The sequence below is a fragment of the Sinohyriopsis cumingii genome, chromosome 17 (assembly GCF_028554795.1).
Source record: "Sinohyriopsis cumingii isolate HCF-2022 chromosome 17, ASM2855479v2, whole genome shotgun sequence".
Lineage (NCBI taxonomy): Eukaryota > Metazoa > Mollusca > Bivalvia > Unionida > Unionidae > Sinohyriopsis > Sinohyriopsis cumingii.
The window spans coordinates 93,534,309-93,554,045 of NC_142977.1; the positions used below are offsets into that span (position 1 = coordinate 93,534,309).

The window sequence follows — 19,737 nt, forward strand, 5'->3', positions numbered from 1 at the left end:
ATGTGGAGGGCAGTCAGTAGATTAAGTCATGTTGAAAATCTTGACTGCATTAAAACATTTACTGGTATGTCAAGGTCCCAACGAATTTCATGCATGAAGCAAGTTATAATTCAGAATCACAAGCTAGACCTGAATACACTGGCAAATATAAATGGTGTTAATTCCTGCAGGTGAAAGCAACTGGAGTTCATCTGATGAGACATTAGATATGTCACAACCTCTTGTGTCAGAATCATCAAGTCCCACAGTGCATGTACATTTAGTAAAAAAGATTTAGATCGTGAGTGAAACTCATCAGATGAGGAGACATTAGATATGTCACAACCTCTTGTGTCAGAATCATTCTAAGTATCACACGGCATGTAAAGTGGGTGAGAAAGTTTAAAAGCATAAGTGGAATTTTTCAGATGAGGAGCCATGAACATGAGAAAAATCCTGAAACTTTCAACTTTCAGTCAGATTCTGTGTAAGGCCATATATTGTTACAGTTGTCTGTCAATTTATCATATACATTGGTCATGTTTTGTTTTAGGCTTATTAGGCACTGTGTTTTTATCCTTCTAGTTTGACATTGTGTCAAATAGTGAGCAAGACTAGTATCTGGACCGTTTTTCTTGTTTTGTTGTTGTATTTTTAATCTTTATTATTCTTGCAAACTGTCTTTCTTTTTTTTGTAGAGGAACACAAATTAATAATGTTTGCATGTATGTATATGTTTAAGATTGTAACTGGCAGCATCAGATGTTACAACCTTTTGAAAAATACAAGACTGTAAATTATTTCACAAAATGTTGCATTGTACATTAGTTAGTGTGTGATGTGATGTGATTTTGATTTTTAACATAGCTTTAAATAAATTTCAGTCATACTGCTAAGATGTCTGCAATGTGGCAGTTTATAGAGATCTAGCACTGGGGCATCATGCCGCAGACATGTAGCATGTTGTTGTTCTAGGGATTAATGCCATTTTTCAGCACAAGATAGGCTATACATGGCGGCCAGTATAACTGGTGGAGGAAGAACCCTGGAAAACCCAGGGAAGAACCACCGACCCACAAGAAGCTACTGGCAGGCTTTCCCAAGTACCCACACTAGCTGAGCCTTGGACTCAAACCAACGCAGACAGAGGTGAGATGGCAGTGATCCAGAACGGTGAGCACTTTTGACCACTCGGAGTCCTGACATGTAGCATGATGTCCCACCCCCCAGTCACATTATCCTGATACCAGGCTGACCGGTCCTAACACTAACCTCTTAATGCTGAACACCAAGCGAGGCAGCTGTTAGTACCATTTTTTGTAAGTCTCTGGTATGACTCGGCTGGGGATCGAACCCACGACCTCAATCCGAGGCGGACACTCTGACCACTATGCCACCAGAGTGGTTACATTATTTAGTAAACAGTTTCTAAATTGAATTGAGTGAACTGGCACATCCATCCTTTTATGCTTGCATTAAGAAAATTAAGTATAATGGTTTTTATTATTCAAAGAAAAAATATTAAATTTCGAGAAAAGTTGGGTCCATATTTTTATTATTATCTCCCCTTAAAAGTCTGAGAAAACTCATTTTTCAGTTAATTATATAGGAAATGTAGATATTTTTTAAACATGTTTTTGGTATTTTATTATTTAGGCCACCTGACAAAGTCTTTCTATTTCCTGGTGATGGACACTTGGACTTCAAATTTTTAATAGAAAGAAAAAGGCATAATGTGGCATTTTTAAGACCATATTGTCTATTTGTTTGCAATGATGTACATCATAAAAGTGGTTTTTCTTTTAGAATTGTATGCATAGATGAAACTGTTTAAAGATAACCTACAAAGGTGTGACAATTAGTAAAATATTTTGGTTCATGAACATGAAAAAATGCTGTATGTTTTAAAAGATTTTGCCATTTTTCAGATTTTTAACACAGTTTATAAATAACAGTAAAGTTACCAGAGTTGTTCTTTTTTCTCAGATACATAGTACTGCATATCAAGATCAAACTAAAAGACATCTGCAGACTTTGGATAAAGTGGAAAGCTCTAACAGAGCAACAAACATCGCAAAAAACTCAATTTTGCATATTCCCAATATGTTTTGTCATGAAATATGTCATTTTTAGGAAGCATTATCTCAAAAAGTAAATAATGTAACTGGCAGAGAAGACCCTGGGAAAACCCCAAAAAGAACCACTATCCCATGGGAAGCATCTGACAAGCTTTCTCATGATCCCACATTAGCTAAGCCTTAGATTCAAACCTACACAGACAGAGATGAGAAGGCAGTGATCCATAATGGTGAGTGCTATAGCCCTCTGATACTTGGGGCCCAAAATTCACAAATTGGAACATCCCAATTCATTTAGGTATATCAAAGAGATGCTAGATGTGTGTTGAAGAACAAAAGTATTACATATTGCTTTTAAGGATAACTTTAAGCCATTGGTATTACAAATTATTGGCAGTTTTGTGTACAGTGGCAATGATTCTTTGAAGTAAGATTTTATTCCATATATAAACTGCAAACTGTTCATATGTAATTTATTTTGGAAGGAGATTCAGGAAGCAATAAAGCTATCAGCAAAGCCCAGCAAAAAATAAATTTAAGAACTCCTGGCTGACTGAGTTATACTTTCACAAAGTGGGGGCAGGGGCATTTAATCTTATGCACATATTGCAAACATCATATCAACACAAGTCATTATGGACTGTACAACATCCATCAAAATAGAAGCCCCACCTGTAACTGTAAGGCCGCATGTTATGTAACATATTTAACATGCTGAACTGAACAAGAATCTTAATCACGTTAACACAGTAGCTATTAATTAAACCCATACTTTTCAGGACAATTGTAGCAGTGTTTCCCTTTGCGCACATTTGTGCGTCAGGGACGCACGCTGGAGAAAATTGACACACACATTTTGTTTCCGTGCGTTTTTTTGGATGCAATGGATTTTCATAATGTGATCAGGATTTATTTAATACCCAATGCATTGGACGAGGGATGGCATCGTATATACTTCAAGCATAGGCATTGACTGGTTCCCCACTTTGTTTCTTGCCTTGCACTCCTCTGTTCATATAGCAGAGTGCAACACAGGGAACATTCAAAACAATGAACTAGACTAGCATAGGCAATATTATGACGGAGTAGCTTCCCCATATCTCGTGAGCTCTCACGCGATTTCCATCGAGCTCAGCAAGCTGGCATCTAGATGTTTAATCTCAATGCTTGATGCACTAGAAAGTGATCTCCAGATTAAAACGACATGCACTAAAATCATTAGCGAAGAAAGTGAAAGAAGCAGAACACAAAAGAGTAACTGTGGATCTAACTTTAATGAAAAATGGAGAAAATAATACCCTTGACTGGAATACGGAATTCATACATTAGGATTACCAGTGTGACTTATGATCACGTGATTGCGAAGACTGCAAAAGTGAATAATCCTTTCGTGACAGGGTTTTAGAATTTTAAAAAATCTGCCCTCGTTCGCCACAAGATATCTGGAGAACACATTATAACCCAAGACATTCTTTCACAGCAAAGAAATCAGTAAACTTGCATAGACAAATGCGTTATTTGGATTACAAAGTCAACGGGTCATTGCAGATTTTGTTGGTTTTTAACTTTGCTGCAATAAAAGATAGATCTTAAAGTTCAAGTGTAACTTATTAGAAAGAAGATGAATCATTATCCTCCTTGATATTTGGATAAATATGTTCTTGGATGAAGTACAATGAAACCGATGATAGTACACATTTTATGAAAGGCAGTAATTTGACTGCCATTTTGTTTAAAAGATTTATTTGGTTTTTTGTATTGGCTTGTATGTACTGTGTTGGGCTATAATATTGCTTCAAAATGATTATAAGGAGACTGTTAAAAGTACGACTTTAAAACAAAAATAAACTAATACAATTATTCTTTGAATGGACAATGCATTTGTTTGTTAATTGTGCATGTTGGTTTATTTGTATGTTTAGAGAGAGAGAGAGAGAGAGAGAGTACGTTGTGCAAGTTGCAATATTCTATTTCAAGCTGAAAAAGTGCAAATCGTATAAAAATTTGTCAGTACATTTTTGACCCCCACATTTTTTATTTGACCCCCAGTTCTGACACCAAGGTGTTTTTTTTACCCTCAATTTTACACCCCTGGGGGATACACTGTTGTAGCCATGAAATGAAAGACCATAATGAGCACATGCTCATGTCTGCACAATCGATTTGTGGATTTGTGTTTCTAACGCATTAACCCCTGTACTAGACAGGAGTTTATTTTACTGCTGTATTACCTGTAAAGCCCAAATTATATCTCAAAATAGAGACATGCATATCTTGTAATCAGACTGCATCAGATGTGACAGTTTTGCTAACAAAGGGTCAAGAACAGCTTGGTTCTTAACAGGATTCGCTCAGAGAATCCTGAAGAAGTTTGAATAACAGTACAACCCAGTCTCAAGTGAGTGCAAAGATGAATACTAATGACATTTGAATTGCCTCAAACCTGCTACTGAACTACTGAGAGTAGCAAAGACTACATCAAATTAAGCACATATTTTGCCATCCAATGGATTTTTAAAGACAGAAACTTGTATGTTTTTATTAATGTCAGTAAGGTTTTGATTATGTAAGTGTTTGCAAATTTGTGTATGGTACTGCTATCTGACAATGCTAAGACTAAAAACTTTTTTTTAAAAGTGGATTAAATACTTTAAAGAAAACAGAAAAGTTATTTTTATTTTTCAGGTTTGAATTTCGAATCATTTTCAATATGCTTATATGAAAATGTAGCATATTCTTAATTGGATGTCACTTTTAGGGTGGGTGGGTCAAAACACACTTTCCGAGTCTCAAACTCTTCCCAACACTGTCTGGGAATATGACAGTTGTGTGACAGTGAAGCAGTAATGTATTAACCTTGCTTCCATCTCATTCTGAGTAATACCTGTTCAAGCACATAAATGGGACTTAAAGGTAGGTGGTTTCCTCTAGGTTTTCTGTTCTTTCTTAAAATATCCATGTCATCACATGTGGGAGAAACTCAACAGACATAATATATATAAAATAAACAAGTTAAAAACTGTAGTAGTCTACCTTCCAGCTCTTGTAGTTCTTTCGGTTTTGTCCATCTGGACTCTTTGGTCACAGAGTTATGAAAATAAGTCTTTCCTGAATCGGACTTAAACTCTTTCCATGGACACTGGGATAACATCAGCTGAAAACAAAAAGCATGAACTGCACAAAAACGATTTGTCACTGGCAACATTTAATTCTTGTCAGAAGAGATAAGGCTAGTACAACTGTTTTATTGCCAGTGAAGTAATATCAATGTTCAAGGCCAGATCAGTAATTATTTGTCCAAGACACATTATCTGCTAAGATGTTCAATAACATATCTGAAAAATGTATCTGAAATTCATTCTAGAAACCTAACACTGTTTGGAACATTCCAAACTAAACTTAATAATTAAAGGACAATTTATAAGCTCGTGGAATTTTAATATATATTTATGGTTTGGTTAATTGTGTCTACAGCACAGCAACAAATGAAAGATAAATCATGCCAAGACAACTGGAATAAAAAGACTGAGCACACATTGTAGCCACCACAGGATGATTCAATCAAAGGTAGAATTTTAACATGCACCTTCTGGTTACAAATCAAGCATGCTGACCTTTGAATTACTGCAACTCCCCACTCTTGTAATAATGGTTTCATGCATTAAGATATCAGAGTGTGCATAATCCAGTGGTTAACAAACTTTTGAGTCCATCATAAAACCCAACAAGTCACTACAGTTCATTTTTCTTGTATTTGTGGTTTCAGGTACCTGTTTATTTTGACATTCTCTGAAACAAAGTAATACTGTCAACATAAGTAGCTGTCGAGATGAAGGGGGGGGGCTGATTAAAAAAATCTAATTTTACATACAGGTGAAAGAGGAGACCTGTCATCAGTGAGTAGGATTTACACAGAGAGAAAATAAACAATGGAAATTTTTATATAAGAAGACAAAACTACTCTGAAATATATTTGTATATTGACAACTTACATTTATTGTAGTAAAATCTATAATGCTTTCATAACTGTACACGAAAATGAAAAATCCACCAATTCATATGTAGTTCATTTGTTAGAAAATTCATGTATCAATCATATCTAACACATAACAAAATGTAGTCCTCGTCAATCTGTATCCCATTGTCAACAAACAAATATCCCTAACTGCTCTAGGATATTTACTGTCAGCAGTAGTGTTGTATAGTTGTTGGTTACATGCTACTTGTAGATGTACTTTAACTGGCTAAGATTTCAGGCCTTTTGAGGCTACCAAGGGGAAGAGCTATTTAACAATAAATGAAAACTAAGTAAAAACTTGTAAACAAAATAGAATTTTCAGAAACACCTTTAATTAACCTGATAGCCAGATCAAAAGATTGGAAATTTAATTTGCATTTTATTCCACCACTGTGAAAATTGAGTTTTTTCTTGCAAAATGGAAACTTTCACAGCACAAAAAGAATTTGCCAATCACTTTGGAAAATGCAAGAACTTATCAGAATCCATTGCTTTCATTCAAGTTTGGTGCTGACTTCTTTTAATGAGTTTCCTTTGATAATAGGTGCATTTTGTTTTAAAAATTATAGCTGGCTTTGATGAAAATTACATGTGTAACTGAAGTCACCACATGAGGCCAACTTCAGAGGACCAAACAAATGCCTATTTGTTATTGCAGCAGCATCATCAAATAATTGTAAAACAAAGTATAGGTTCAAACTGGCAGCTTGTCAACATTAACGATTAGAAAACAAAGGATTTGTTCAATTTGTCAACACGTGTAATTTTATACAATAATGTCAACATAAGCATGTCAAAGTTTGGTAGTAACAATAGACCATGGGCCAGGGACTTTGCATTTTCACTGACAAAGACAGCTTGTCAACATAAAAGTGGGAAGGATTGTACAGTCAAATCTATCCCAATGGTCACCTGAGTTCAGCAGTCCCTTGGTCACAATGGCCATTCTAACAATCAACCGATTTCCAATATAAATATCATGTAATCAGTGGTCACTTGCCTTCTATGGTCAGTAGTTATGTGTTTCATAATGAAGCAGTGGATTCACCTGCCTTCTTCAGTCAGCAACCGTGGGTCGGTGGTTCTTCCTCCACCATTAATACTGGCCGCCATGCGTAGCCTATTGTGTGCTGAAATATGGCGTTAAACCCCACAACAACAACAACAGTCAGCGACCATATATTTTTTGACCAAGCAATGATTTCACTCTGCCTTCTGTGGACACTGAAGCGTATCATTAGTGACTGATCCAATCACGCAAATTAAAATTCTTTTGCTTCATGAGCAAGGCATAGTTTATATAAAGGTATATTATGTTAATCAACCTTTAAATGTTTCATATTTTGATTGTACTTACCTTAATCCAGTAAAACTCAGTTTTGAATCAAAACTATTTCTAATGAAAAAATAATAATCTTTGATTGAGTACAGGTACACTGCACTAGTGATACCCATTACATTTTAGGCGCTACTAACAATAGTCACAGGAAACTTCTTTCCATTCCCTAATCATCAGAAGTTGCAAACAAAAGCCAACAGTCTTTTGATCTCTGTGAGTTTGAGCAATCAATTTAAAGTGAACATTTGTTTTCATGCCTAATTATACCAACTGCCCAATCAAGCAGTCTTGTGTTTGACAATGACAGGTAAGCTGTCAATTGGTTTTATTTATGAGCTGTTTCTACCGATAATGAGATAAATGTGTGTGTGAGAGAGATGAGTGCATGTACACATTTTCAATTTCTTGATTTGATGGCGGTGTATTTAAATTATACTGGTTTCATAAGACATTAAATGACGAGCAGAATAGAGTGATGTTGAATGTACACACTCTACAGTTAGAAGGTAACACCTCCTGTCATTGGAAAGTAAAAAACAAAACAAGTTAGGATACAGTATCCTTGTGTGAAACTTTTGTTATTAAATTTTGTTATTTTTCTTTTTGCTTAGTAGATCAATCAAACACATGTAACTTGGTGGCATACTACCACTGCTAATAACAACACATGTGAAATAATAATAATATTAATACTAATAATGCTAATGCTATTCAGTTATAGTACGTACATTTGTTATAAACCAAGTTTGAGAGCTGATCCTGCCTTCACAGGTTACCCTTTTACAAAGGCCACATTTGCCTTTTCCCCATGGGTGGCTGCTATGCTAAATATATTATCAAAGTGTGGAGAGTTCTGTGGTTGACAAACCCTCAAGTCTGGCACACTAACCACTGAATCACCACGGTTCTTCACTCTTCTGTGTATGGTTTCAAGCATTATAATATTGTAGAGTGGAAAGCGCAATGGTGAACAAACTTAGAAGATCACTATGTAAACCTCACTCTTCTATTTCTTGTTTCACATACAGCATATGGAAAACAATGGTTAACAAACTTTTGAGTGTGGAAATAATCATCAAGTTGCTATACTTCTTCTCTCCTGTATTTATGGTTTTAGGTATTAAGATATAGTGTGCTGAATCCAATGGTTAACAAACTTGCAAGTCAACCATGCTAACCATTGAATCGTCATGCATTCACACTCTTGTATTTAAAGTTTCAGTTACTAGAATAACATAATGTGCCAAGTCCAGTGACTAACAAGCTTGTGAATCTAGCAAACTATCCATGTAATAATAAGTTCTTGCTCTTCATTTGGTGTTATGAGTATCACACCATTGTACAGCACATCATAATAGGCTATATACAGTAGCCAGTATATCTGGTGGAAGAAGAATCCAGGAAAATAATCCAACCCATGGGAAGCAACTGGCAAGATTCTAACATACCCACATTGGCTGAGTTGACACTCAAACCCATGCAGATAGAGATAAGATGTGATTTATAAAGATAAGCACCTTAAACCACTCAGCCACCCAAGGCCCCTCTCACACTTTTATATATGGTTACTGGTATTAACATATCATAGTGTGTAGTTCAGTAGCTAACAAACTTTTAGAGACCAGCATGCTAACTATTAAATCACCATGGTTTCTTGCATGTGATTTGTGGTTTTGGGTAATAGGATATAATAGTATGCAGAGGTTAACAAACTTGCTGTGCACCTCTATGTTCCTTGATACATTTCCTTCATTTCCCACCCATTGCACTCACTTATGATTTTTTTTTTAAATGGAGTACCTTATTATACACTAAAGCTGTTGTACAGTTCACAACCTCACAATAAGCCTCAAGGAACAAGTAACAGTTTGTAATTAATGCTAGGAATACATGTACAGTGGTATGATGGTTTAGTATTTCTGTTTTAAAAATGAACTCTTGGAATGTACTAGACATACATTCAGCTGATTCTACGAAATGTTACATGCCTGTTCTGAAATTGTGGTTTCAAGCTGCTATTCAAATGTCAATTTCAAATGCTAGTTTGTCTATATTTTGGCTTTGGGCAATATAAAGTTTTTATCTGTTTATCCTAATTCCTTGAAATAAAGGTTACAATTTTCTGTCACACTGAAGGTCAACAACAAAGATCACACAATACATCTACAGTGAGATCAGTTGTTGTTGTTGAGTTTAATTATAGTGGCGTGTGCACAATTGTGCATGTGCCACTTTCTTCTGACTGCACCGCAGTCTGCTAGTTGTTCCTGGGGAAGGGGATGGTGCCACCTCCCCCAGGCTTTTATGGATTCAAGGAACCCTGATAGTTTGGCCTCAATCTGTGGGTCCATAAAGGTCCCTACAGTTGAATGGTTGGCTGTCATTAGTGGGAAGGAGAGCTTGGGAACAGTCCGCTTGCTTTACATCGCTGGTTTCTTGTTGCATTTGCCTGGTGTTTCTTGCGATTTTTTTTTGTTTTTTTTGTTTTTTCGATTTTTTTTTCTTCTTCAAAATGTTCTAAAAGGAGAGGGGGGATGTTCTATGCTGTTTATAGAGGTTCTTAGTAGAAATCATGTACGAAGAGAGATTTTCAAGGTTATTATGGTATTACTAGTCGAGGTGTTTAGGGTGTGTTTCCTACGTTATGTTATTTATAAGTTTTTAGATATTACCTCTTTAAGTTATTTATTAATTAATGCTTTTAGAGATTGAATGTTATTTATACTTTATTTAGCAAGAGACCGGAGTCCTAGCCGATTACACAGTTCGTTAAGGACATCTGATTTTGTGGTTTCCTTAGTTTTTTATTAATACTTTTATAAAATTGAATGATATGTTATGGGTTTTTATGTGGTGGCTTCTAAATTTATTTAGCTAGTTACTGGGTCTTTTGGTTTTGTGGGGATAGTAATTATATTTTGTTCCTAAGTCCTGCTGAGTCTATGAATTGATTTATGTTTTTATATGCTGATTGTTTATTTTTATTAAAGTCCATAAGTAACTCTGGGTATGTGTGTGGTGATCCAATCTCTTTTTCGTTTTTGATAAATATTTTCCGAGCAGGTTGATATTTTGGGCATATATTGAATACGTGGTGTAGATCTACGGTGGTGTGGCAGTTAAAACAGTTAATGGTTGCTGGTTTGGGTCCTATAAACCTTCCAAAACTGCTTGCTAGTTTAGTTTTTCCAGTTATTATCCTGTTTATGGTTTTCTGTTCTAAATAGGTACTCTTAGGTAGCTGTATGTTCCTATCTACATTTTTTGGGGTTTCATGGTGCTTTTTACCTTTTGTGGAGGAGTTTCAAAAATCTTGCCATGTTTGGTCTATATATGTTTGTGCGAAGCTTATTGCTTCTGTAGAGCTATAGTTAAGCTTGATAGAGTTTTGATCTCCTAGATTGGTTTTTGCAACTTTGTCTGCTGTTTCGTTGCCAGAGATTCCAATGTGCGATGGTATCCACATGAGTTCGACTAATTGATGTGCTGTGGTGATATCGTTGATTAATTGGCATGCTCTGTCAAGGAATTGTTCCCTAGAGTGTGTATTGCGATTTTGGATCGATTTGATAACGCTTAGGGAATCGCTTATAATGACTGCTTTAGGTATTTGGTTGTCTTTGATCCATTGTAGTGATTCAAGTATAGCCCAGAATTCAGTGGTGTAAATGGAGCAATAGTCTGGTAATCTGGATCCCGTTTGTATATTGAATTCAGGGATGACTACTGCTGCTGCTGTTCTTGGTGGGTTGTTTGTTTTTGATCCATCGGTATATATTTTAACATAGTCCGGGTATTTTTGGTTGATTTCGTTTACCAGTACAGGTTTTAGTAAGTTTTCTTGTCCTTCTTTATTGCCTAATTTGGTAGCTTCAATGTTAATCCTTGGTGGTTTTTGTAACCATGGTGATTTGTTCTGGTCTGTATTGTTTGTTACCTGTTTTTTTAGTAGAGGTATCTTTTCTCTTAGTTCAAGGATTACTTTGCCACTTGGTGTGATGGGCATGATTTTGGGTTTGAAGACAACTTTACACTTATTTATAGCTATTTTGGTGGGATGGATGTCTGGGTGGGTATCTAATCGAATAGAGTATCAGAGAAGCAGTTCTTGCCTACGTAATTTTAAGGGTAGTTCTCCTGTTAGTGTTTGTAGTTCTTCTAATGATGTTGAGGGGAGTGTTCCTGTGCATAATAGCAAGGCTTTTCTCTGGATATTGTCAAGTTTTTGTAGTACAGGCTGCTTAGCCGAGTTACATGCTTGGCAACCGTAATCCAGTTTTGATCTAATTAGGCTTTAATATATTGTGAGGAGGGTTTCCTGAGTAAATTGAGATCTTTGTTACAATTCCGGGTGAGTTGTTCAATGTGCTGTTTCCATGTGAGGTGGTTGTCAAAGAACATTCCTAGGAATTTTACTACTGTTACGTATTTGATTAATTGATTTTGTATATAGAAGTTTGGATAGACTAGGTTGTTATTTCGTTTGGAGGTGAATTTGATTGCCACAGTTTTTTTCATGAGATATTTTGAAACCCCATTTATCCGCCCATCTCCCTATGTTGTCTAGGCTCTGCTGGATTTCTTTAACTACTGTGTTGTTGGCAGGATTTCCATTCCTCCATATGCCACTATCATCTGCAAATTGTGACAAGTTTATCTTTTTGGAGGCTGCATTGAGGTCAAGGTCGTTTACCATTAGGTTAAATAGTAAGGGACTTATTACACTGCCTTGCAGTGTTCCATTTTCAAGTGAAAATTCTTCCGAATGGGTGTTGCCTATTCTTGTGGTAATTTTTCGGCCTGTAAGGAAATCGCCAATCCAGTTGAACAAGCGTCCAGTTATTCCAAATTGGTTTAGTTTAGCCATTAGTCCATTGGTCCATACTAGGTCGAACGCTTTTTCTAGGTCTAAAAAAAAACGCTACGAGGTTGCGATCGGTTTTCCTATGTGCGTTAAAAGCGAGTTTGATGTCTGTTTCCAATCTGAGAAGTTGGTCAGTGGTGGACCGTTTGTTCCGAAAGCCACATTGATTTATGGAGAGTAGGTTATTGGTTTCTAGGTGGTGTTTTAACCTATTTGCGATTATTGTCTCCATTATTTTGCCAATATTGTTTGTAAGGGAGATGGGTCGGTACGAATTTATGTTGTTGGGATCTTTACCTAGCTTGGGGATTGGTATTACTATGGCCTGTTTCCATTTGGTGGGTAGTTGGCCTTTATCCCAGATCAGTCTATCAGGAATATTCATGGGTTCACAAATTTTGTCTCTATGGACACATGTCCTTTCTACACAGCTACAATTTGTATGTAAATGTAAACCATGAGTACTTTCAACAGCACATTGCAAATTATGCACCTGCCAAGTGTAGATCACTGAAATGTGTGTGCAGAAACTAGCTTTCTTCTTTGAGTCATAGAGACCCTGATCTTTTGCCTTTCTAGCAAAAAATTAAATGATTGTTTTCTTACCTCAAGTATCAGCAACCCACAAAGTTTGGTCCAGGTTTGTGAAGTAAAATGTTATTGACTGTAGACAATTAACTTCTTTCAGTCAATGTGACCTTGACCATTAAAAAAAAAATAGATAGGCTTCTTCTTTATCAAAAGTACAAGCCCTACACAGGCTTGGTTCAGGTAAGTAATGTACAAGTAAAGTTATTGTGTTGATACAATTTTTATTAACTTTGACCTTTGACCCTGAAATCAATAGGGTTCATTCTTGCCCCAAGTGCAAGTCATTCATAAAGTTTGGTAACTGTACATGGTGGAGCACTCAAGGTGTTTTTATTTCAATGACAATGACGTTAATATCTTTGACTCTGAAATCAATAGGGTTCTTCCTTACCTCAGATGCAATGGTGGACAACATCAGTTATTGTGCAGAAATAAAACGGGGGGAAAAAAATGATGGACAATATCATAACATAATACTTCACATTATGACATATATATAAAAAAGGTTAATAAAATATTGTCCTTTATGTACAGGTGTCACTGTTTATCAGTCAAAATCTTTGTGTCCCATTCTGTCCTGAAGAACTAGTTTGGATAAGGGACATGCACGCACAGACACACAATGATACAATCAAACACAGTGAAACAAACAATTTGTTCCTAAATTTTGCACATCACAAACCTCAAATTTTCAGCCCTTTTTCTGTGTCTTCAAAGTCCTCAAAAGCTACCAGTGCTATCAAGAATAAAGTTTTTTCAAACAAACCTTCATAATTATCAAACACATGCAAATTTCATGTCCTTGTTTGCACTAATCCCCAATGAATCTTGAAGAGACTTATGCCCGTATGTCCCAAAAGAATTTCCAAGAATTCCAGATAAGACCAATTCTTCTTTTTACTGCTGAATGTTGAAACCATTTGTGACATACCTGGGCAACAACAATGTCAAATTAAGCCATGTGGCAACCACACTGGATGAAAGATAGAAACCATTTCCATTATGAACAATGGAAATTAGAAGACTTGTAGTGAAACCATTTTGATATGACATCCATTCATAAAAATCTGTGACATTTATGTTCATAGTGACAGATATATTTGAGGTCAGATCTGCAATATTTTCATTCCAGAGCAAGACCAACTAGATATCATAATTAGTCTTCTGGTGAAAACTCAACGTCAATATAACTTTCAACTTAGCAAGAGTAGCAATAACAAGATTTTTAAGATTGCTGTATATCTGCACCATATTCAATCAGTGCCAACTGGACATCATTAGAAATCTTCTGGTGAAAAACCAATGTAGATATAACTTTCCATCTAGGAGGAGTAACGACAAGATTCTCAAGATGGTCAATGAGGTGGCCATACTGGATATCAGGTCAGCACTATTTTCACTTTAAGAGCAACTAAATACCATAAGAAGTCTTCAAGTGAAAACGACATATATATATATATATATATATATATATATATAAAAGAAAGAAATCGAGGCTTCTTTTATCCGTTTATCTACATGGGCTTCTTCTGGATCTGATGGGGGGGGGGATGGCATTATTGTACCTTGTCCTTTGTTGGTTTCCTTGAACTCATCCTCTTTTATCCGTTTATCTACATGGGCTTCTTCTGGATCTGATGGGGGGGGGGGCCTTATTGTACCTTGTCCTTTGTTGGTTTCCTTGAATTCATCCAGTTCTTGTAATTTATTTTGTTTTAACTATTTAGATTTTTAAAAAGATATAGTATAAATGGGAGAGAGGGGCGATTCTATACAGAACAAACTAACTGTACCTCTGCCTTTGTTTTGAGATCATCTGGTTTCTCCCAGCTGGACTGCTTGGTAACATTGTTGTAGTAATATGTTCTCCCATCTGGGGCTTTGTGTTCTGTCCACACAGATTTCTGAAACATTACAGGAAAGGATAAAGAGATAAGAATTGAACTATCACCACTTGTTAATCATGCTGATCAATTAACCGACCAGCGGGAGTAAATTAGACGCACCTCCAAGCATTCCTTACATCCACCATTTCCTCCAACAAGCTGCTTGTGGCAATAATGAATTGATTATGATAAGTATTTACAATTGTCGCAATGATTTGTTGATTTCTCCATCGATAAGGGTGGAAAGAAGGCAGTGGGAGCCTTGTAATTCTGACTGTCGATATCCTAATTGTCTAAATGGAAGAATTAGATTTATTCCTTTCCCAAAACATAGATGAAATTACTATGGATAAAGACATTTTTATGGTCGCATGTATGATCAGCTGAATATAGAATCAACTGATGGCAATTATAACATGTTTGTTTGCATAAAAGTATGTAGAAAAGCATGTCCTGTCGATGGCTTGAAGAAAAATGAAATGAATTGAAATTGAAAAATATATTAAAAAATAAACATTTCTAACATATGGGTGGATAAGCCCCAAACTTTCAGACTTTGATATATATTATTTTTCTTGAATAGGAAGCACTGAACCCCAGACTGTATTATTTTAAAGTCTGAATATATACACTTTAATTTTGGTTTGTCCCAAAAACAATCATTTATCGTCTTGATCTTCCAGACACCTGAGCAACTCCTTACTTTCTCAATGGACTGAAGGAGGGGATACAAAAATGTAATAATAAAGAAATACAAAAACAATGGTTTCAGATAATTATGTCTGATATATTAAGCATGCATTTACATGTTTACATTAACAGACATCATTGGGACCGCTCAGGTGGCTTAGTGATTAGAGCGTCTGCTTCAGAAGCGGGAGGTAGTGGGTTTGATCCCCGCCAAGTCATACCAAAGACTTATAAAAATGGTACTAACAGCTACCTCGCTTGGTGCTCGGCATTAAGAGGTTCGTGTTAGGACTGGTCAGCCTGGTGTCAGGATAATGTGACTGGGTAGGACATCATGCTATGTGTCTGTGGCATGATGCCCCAGTGATAGACATCGCTATAAACTGCCACACTGCAGACATAGTAGCAATATGACTGAATTTTTTTTAAAGCTACGTTAAAAATCCTAATCACACACACACACACACAGAGACATCATTGATCAAAATTCCATCTGGCAAATATAGCTTAACTTTAAAATTATTATGAACAGCGGTATAGTTCTAAACAGTACTTATTTATGATTTTGTTATTAATTTTTAATTCATTTACTTATAAAGCAGCAAGAACGTAAGCCAGATAAAATTAACGAGGATAAGTTTATATACTAAGTACATTAGCATCTTTTGGAGCAAATTTTCATGTAGATGAATAAGTTCTCAAGCAGCTTTGAAATTGATTTTTATTATTTACTGAAATAAAAAATTAGTTTATTACTATAGGAACTTGAAATATAAAAATTGCATACAGCAGTATAATGTATGCAACTTTGACATTTTCATTTTTCAGAATAATACAAATCATTTTCAATAAACATATCACTTAAGCTGAAACATATTTCTTTGCCAAATACTGTATGTTTGTTGGAGGTTAGCAGGGCATCAGGACATGTGATTTGCAGGCAGAGTGATCTATCATCTCATGTAAAGTCATTTATGCATAACTCTGTTTGAAGGATAACAGCACTGTAATAGTTGCTATATTACTGTCATCATTTTCAGTCAAGCTCTTAACAATGTAGACTGTGCTACTGCCACAGAAAAACTTTAATAAAATGTCCTACTATATTCTAATATGGGAAAGGCAGCAGCCATCTTAAATCTGAAATTATACACTACTTAGCATATCTTGATTATAATATTTTGTAATATTTTATTAAATTTCACTTTAATAAATTTAGGACTGTAAATAGACAAGGTTCCACAACATCCTTGGGGTGGTGGGTCTCTCATAGTAGGGGCAAGGTATCTTTATCAGGTTTATTGAGACAATACAAACCACCTGCTGGCAGCAAATTTATTGTCTTCAACACACTGTAGATTTTATGTAAAAATGTATAAAAACTTGTCAAGTTGCATTCAGATGCCACACAGTTTGATCTTATCAACCGGTTACTCCATTCTGCGCTACTGTCGTCCATTTACAACTCTGCATGTACAGTATCTAAAGATCACTATTTACAAGAGCAGTTTCTTAAATCACTAGCCCTTGCTTTATGCAGAATCTTGTTTCCCTAATACCACATATAAACCAATTTCCATCACAGCACATGAAAGTAGCATAGAGGCATGCCAACATTCTCTCCACTGTGTCTGCTGCAAATGCACATAACTTCATCTAGTACCTGTTTTGCTTTCAGAAGTACTTTAATAACAGCAGAGTAGAACCAAAGGGATTATAATAGTCATATTACAAATGTTTTTTTTTCCTCCAATACTTCATGTTTGTAACAATGTCCAAAAATGTTACAGAATGAAGAGTCCTAATAATTCCAGCCATAATGAAATGTAAAGATCTTACCAAAAATTACTCTAAACCATCGAAGTGTAATATCCAAAAGAACAGAACACCATACTGAATATGGCATCTGAGTGGATGAGCATGACCCAAGAGACATAAAAATGTTCCATGTCACAGATCCAAATCAAACATGGAGAAGACACTATCTGTATTTTTTTACAACAATCAATTATATATAATATTTACTTTTATTCCTCACGTCCGTATTTTAATGGTCATTTTCCCCATGACTTACGGTTGAATTGTAAGGTTGGCAGGTCTATTGATACCTTCATCAAGTTTTTAACCATTCACAGCCCTGTACACTACTGGGGAAGATACCAAGATAAGCTGGTAAGGGGTGGCAAAGTCTGACGTGGCATTATGCAGATACATTAAAAATGAAACAATAATTTTATTAAAAGTGATTCTGTTTTGAATCGCCACAAAAAATCCGGCATATGAAACTTGCACTTAAGTTAACTTACCTTTTCTGGTGGCTTGGGATCTGAATAAACTGGAGAGTTTGATGCTGAACTGGCTAGCTGAACTGCTGCAATCTGTGGGTTTAATGGAGGGGGAACTCCTCCTGAAAGTACGATTTTATATATTAAAAACCTGCTAGCTCAGAAAGAAGTGCATCAGAGGTTTGCTAAAGCCCTACCTATAAATTATGCACCAGTGTAATTGCAAACATTTTAAGATGAAAAAAAGGAATCACACAACTGATGCACAGAATAAGTTATGTTTTATTCATTGGGTGACTTATCATTAACATTCCACTAAAACAGACTGATTTTATTTAGTACCTCTAATCATAATTAATGAAAAGCAGTAGCATAATCAAACAATAAATAGTGTAGCATGAAACAGCATTAGGAAGCAAGTTTAAGCAATAAACCACTTCACATAAATGAAATTATTCTACTGTGATATTATTATCAATCAGACAACCTCTAGTTGCATGTGATTTGGCTTTTTAACGTAGCTTAACAATTTTTCAGTCATATCACTATGATGTCTGCAGTGTGGCAGTTTATAGTGATGTTTAGTACTGGGGCATCATAACACAAACATGAAGCATGATGTCCCACCCAGTCAAAGTATCCTGACACCAGGTCGACCAGTCCTAACACTAACCTCTTAAATGCTGAGCACCAAGCGAGGCAGCTGTTAGTACCATGTTTGTGAGTCTTTGGTATGACTCTGCCGGGGATCAATGCCACGACCTCCTGCATATGAGGCAGATGCTCTAACCACTAGTCCACCGCACTTTTACATTTGATTAGCAACTCTTGACTTGGCTCCACATCATAACAACAACATTTTTCTCCTCATGATACTACCTAATGTATCAGTAGAAAACTGAGTTGTTCTGGACAACAGCCATAACATTAGCATTGTATCTGATGCAGTCTGATTATGAGATATGCATGCTTGTCTCTATATAGAAATGAATATACATCACATCTGGGACTGACCATTTTATCTGGGGCAGGAGGAGAACATAACAGTTTCAAGTTTAATGGGGTCTTTACAGGTAATCAAGCAATAATAAACAATACTACTCAGTACATTTGGGTATTAATGCTTTATCAACACAAATCAACTTTGAGAACACATGTAAGTATGTGCTTATTCTTGTCTTTCAATCTAAAAAATCATAGCTAAAATCATCCTGAAAATCATCAGTCAAATAATATTTAGTCTTTTAGCAAGATTAAGATAAAAAATAGCATATATATATATATATATATATATATATATATATATATATATATTGGTACACAATAATACAATTACTCAAAGGTTTGAGCATGTTATCAGACTGAACACAGGATCCAACAAAATCAAAAACGAGAGAGAAAGGTAAATACTAACCAATTGCTTGAAGGCACCTGCCATTCACACACGACATGGTGTAAGGTGCAAAATAACCAAGATTATATTATATCCTGGTTAACTATATGACAGTATCTCGCAAATAAAATTCATCATTTGAAAATACTTCAACTGTGAGTGCAAATGACAATGTTTTTGCTAGCATGGGTAACAAAAAGTATGACTGAAGCAAGTTATTGTTCTGTATACAGTTTACCCCACAAACATTAATGCACATTTATATCACTAATGATTACAGATGGCAAACAAATAGAGGCCCCCCTGATGAATAATAAACATAACTGGCAGTGAGCAATAAACTTATTCTTTGAACTTACCAACAAGGTATCAAATGCAAAGGTTATTTTATTACAATGCAAGCTTACTTTGGATTCTTTTAATTGTGCAAATTATTTTATATAAACAAAGCTGGCTGACATAAGGAAGCCAACTTTCGTTCCTTTGTACCAGTATTCACTGGAATTTTTTTAATAAAAATTGAAACAATGGAATAATGTGACATAATCTAGTGCTTCATGCATTGACATAGTTGACCCAGCAACTCTCAGAAGATTTGGAGCAAATAAAATCAT

The 19,737-nt window shown here is 35.6% G+C and overlaps 1 protein-coding gene across 1 annotated transcript in view; it reads right to left on the reverse strand.

Moving 5' to 3' along the window:
* LOC149779439 (pre-mRNA-processing factor 40 homolog A-like) overlaps positions 1-19,737 on the reverse strand; it is a 104,738-nt gene that overhangs the window by 76,471 nt on the left and 8,530 nt on the right. Inside the window, exons 5-7 of the mRNA XM_089940100.1 lie at positions 17,752-17,852; positions 14,663-14,773; positions 5,091-5,211 (exon numbers count right to left, since the gene is read on the reverse strand). Of these exons, the coding sequence (XP_089796226.1) occupies positions 5,091-5,211; positions 14,663-14,773; positions 17,752-17,852 (333 nt within the window). The remainder of the gene's footprint in view (positions 1-5,090; positions 5,212-14,662; positions 14,774-17,751; positions 17,853-19,737) is intronic.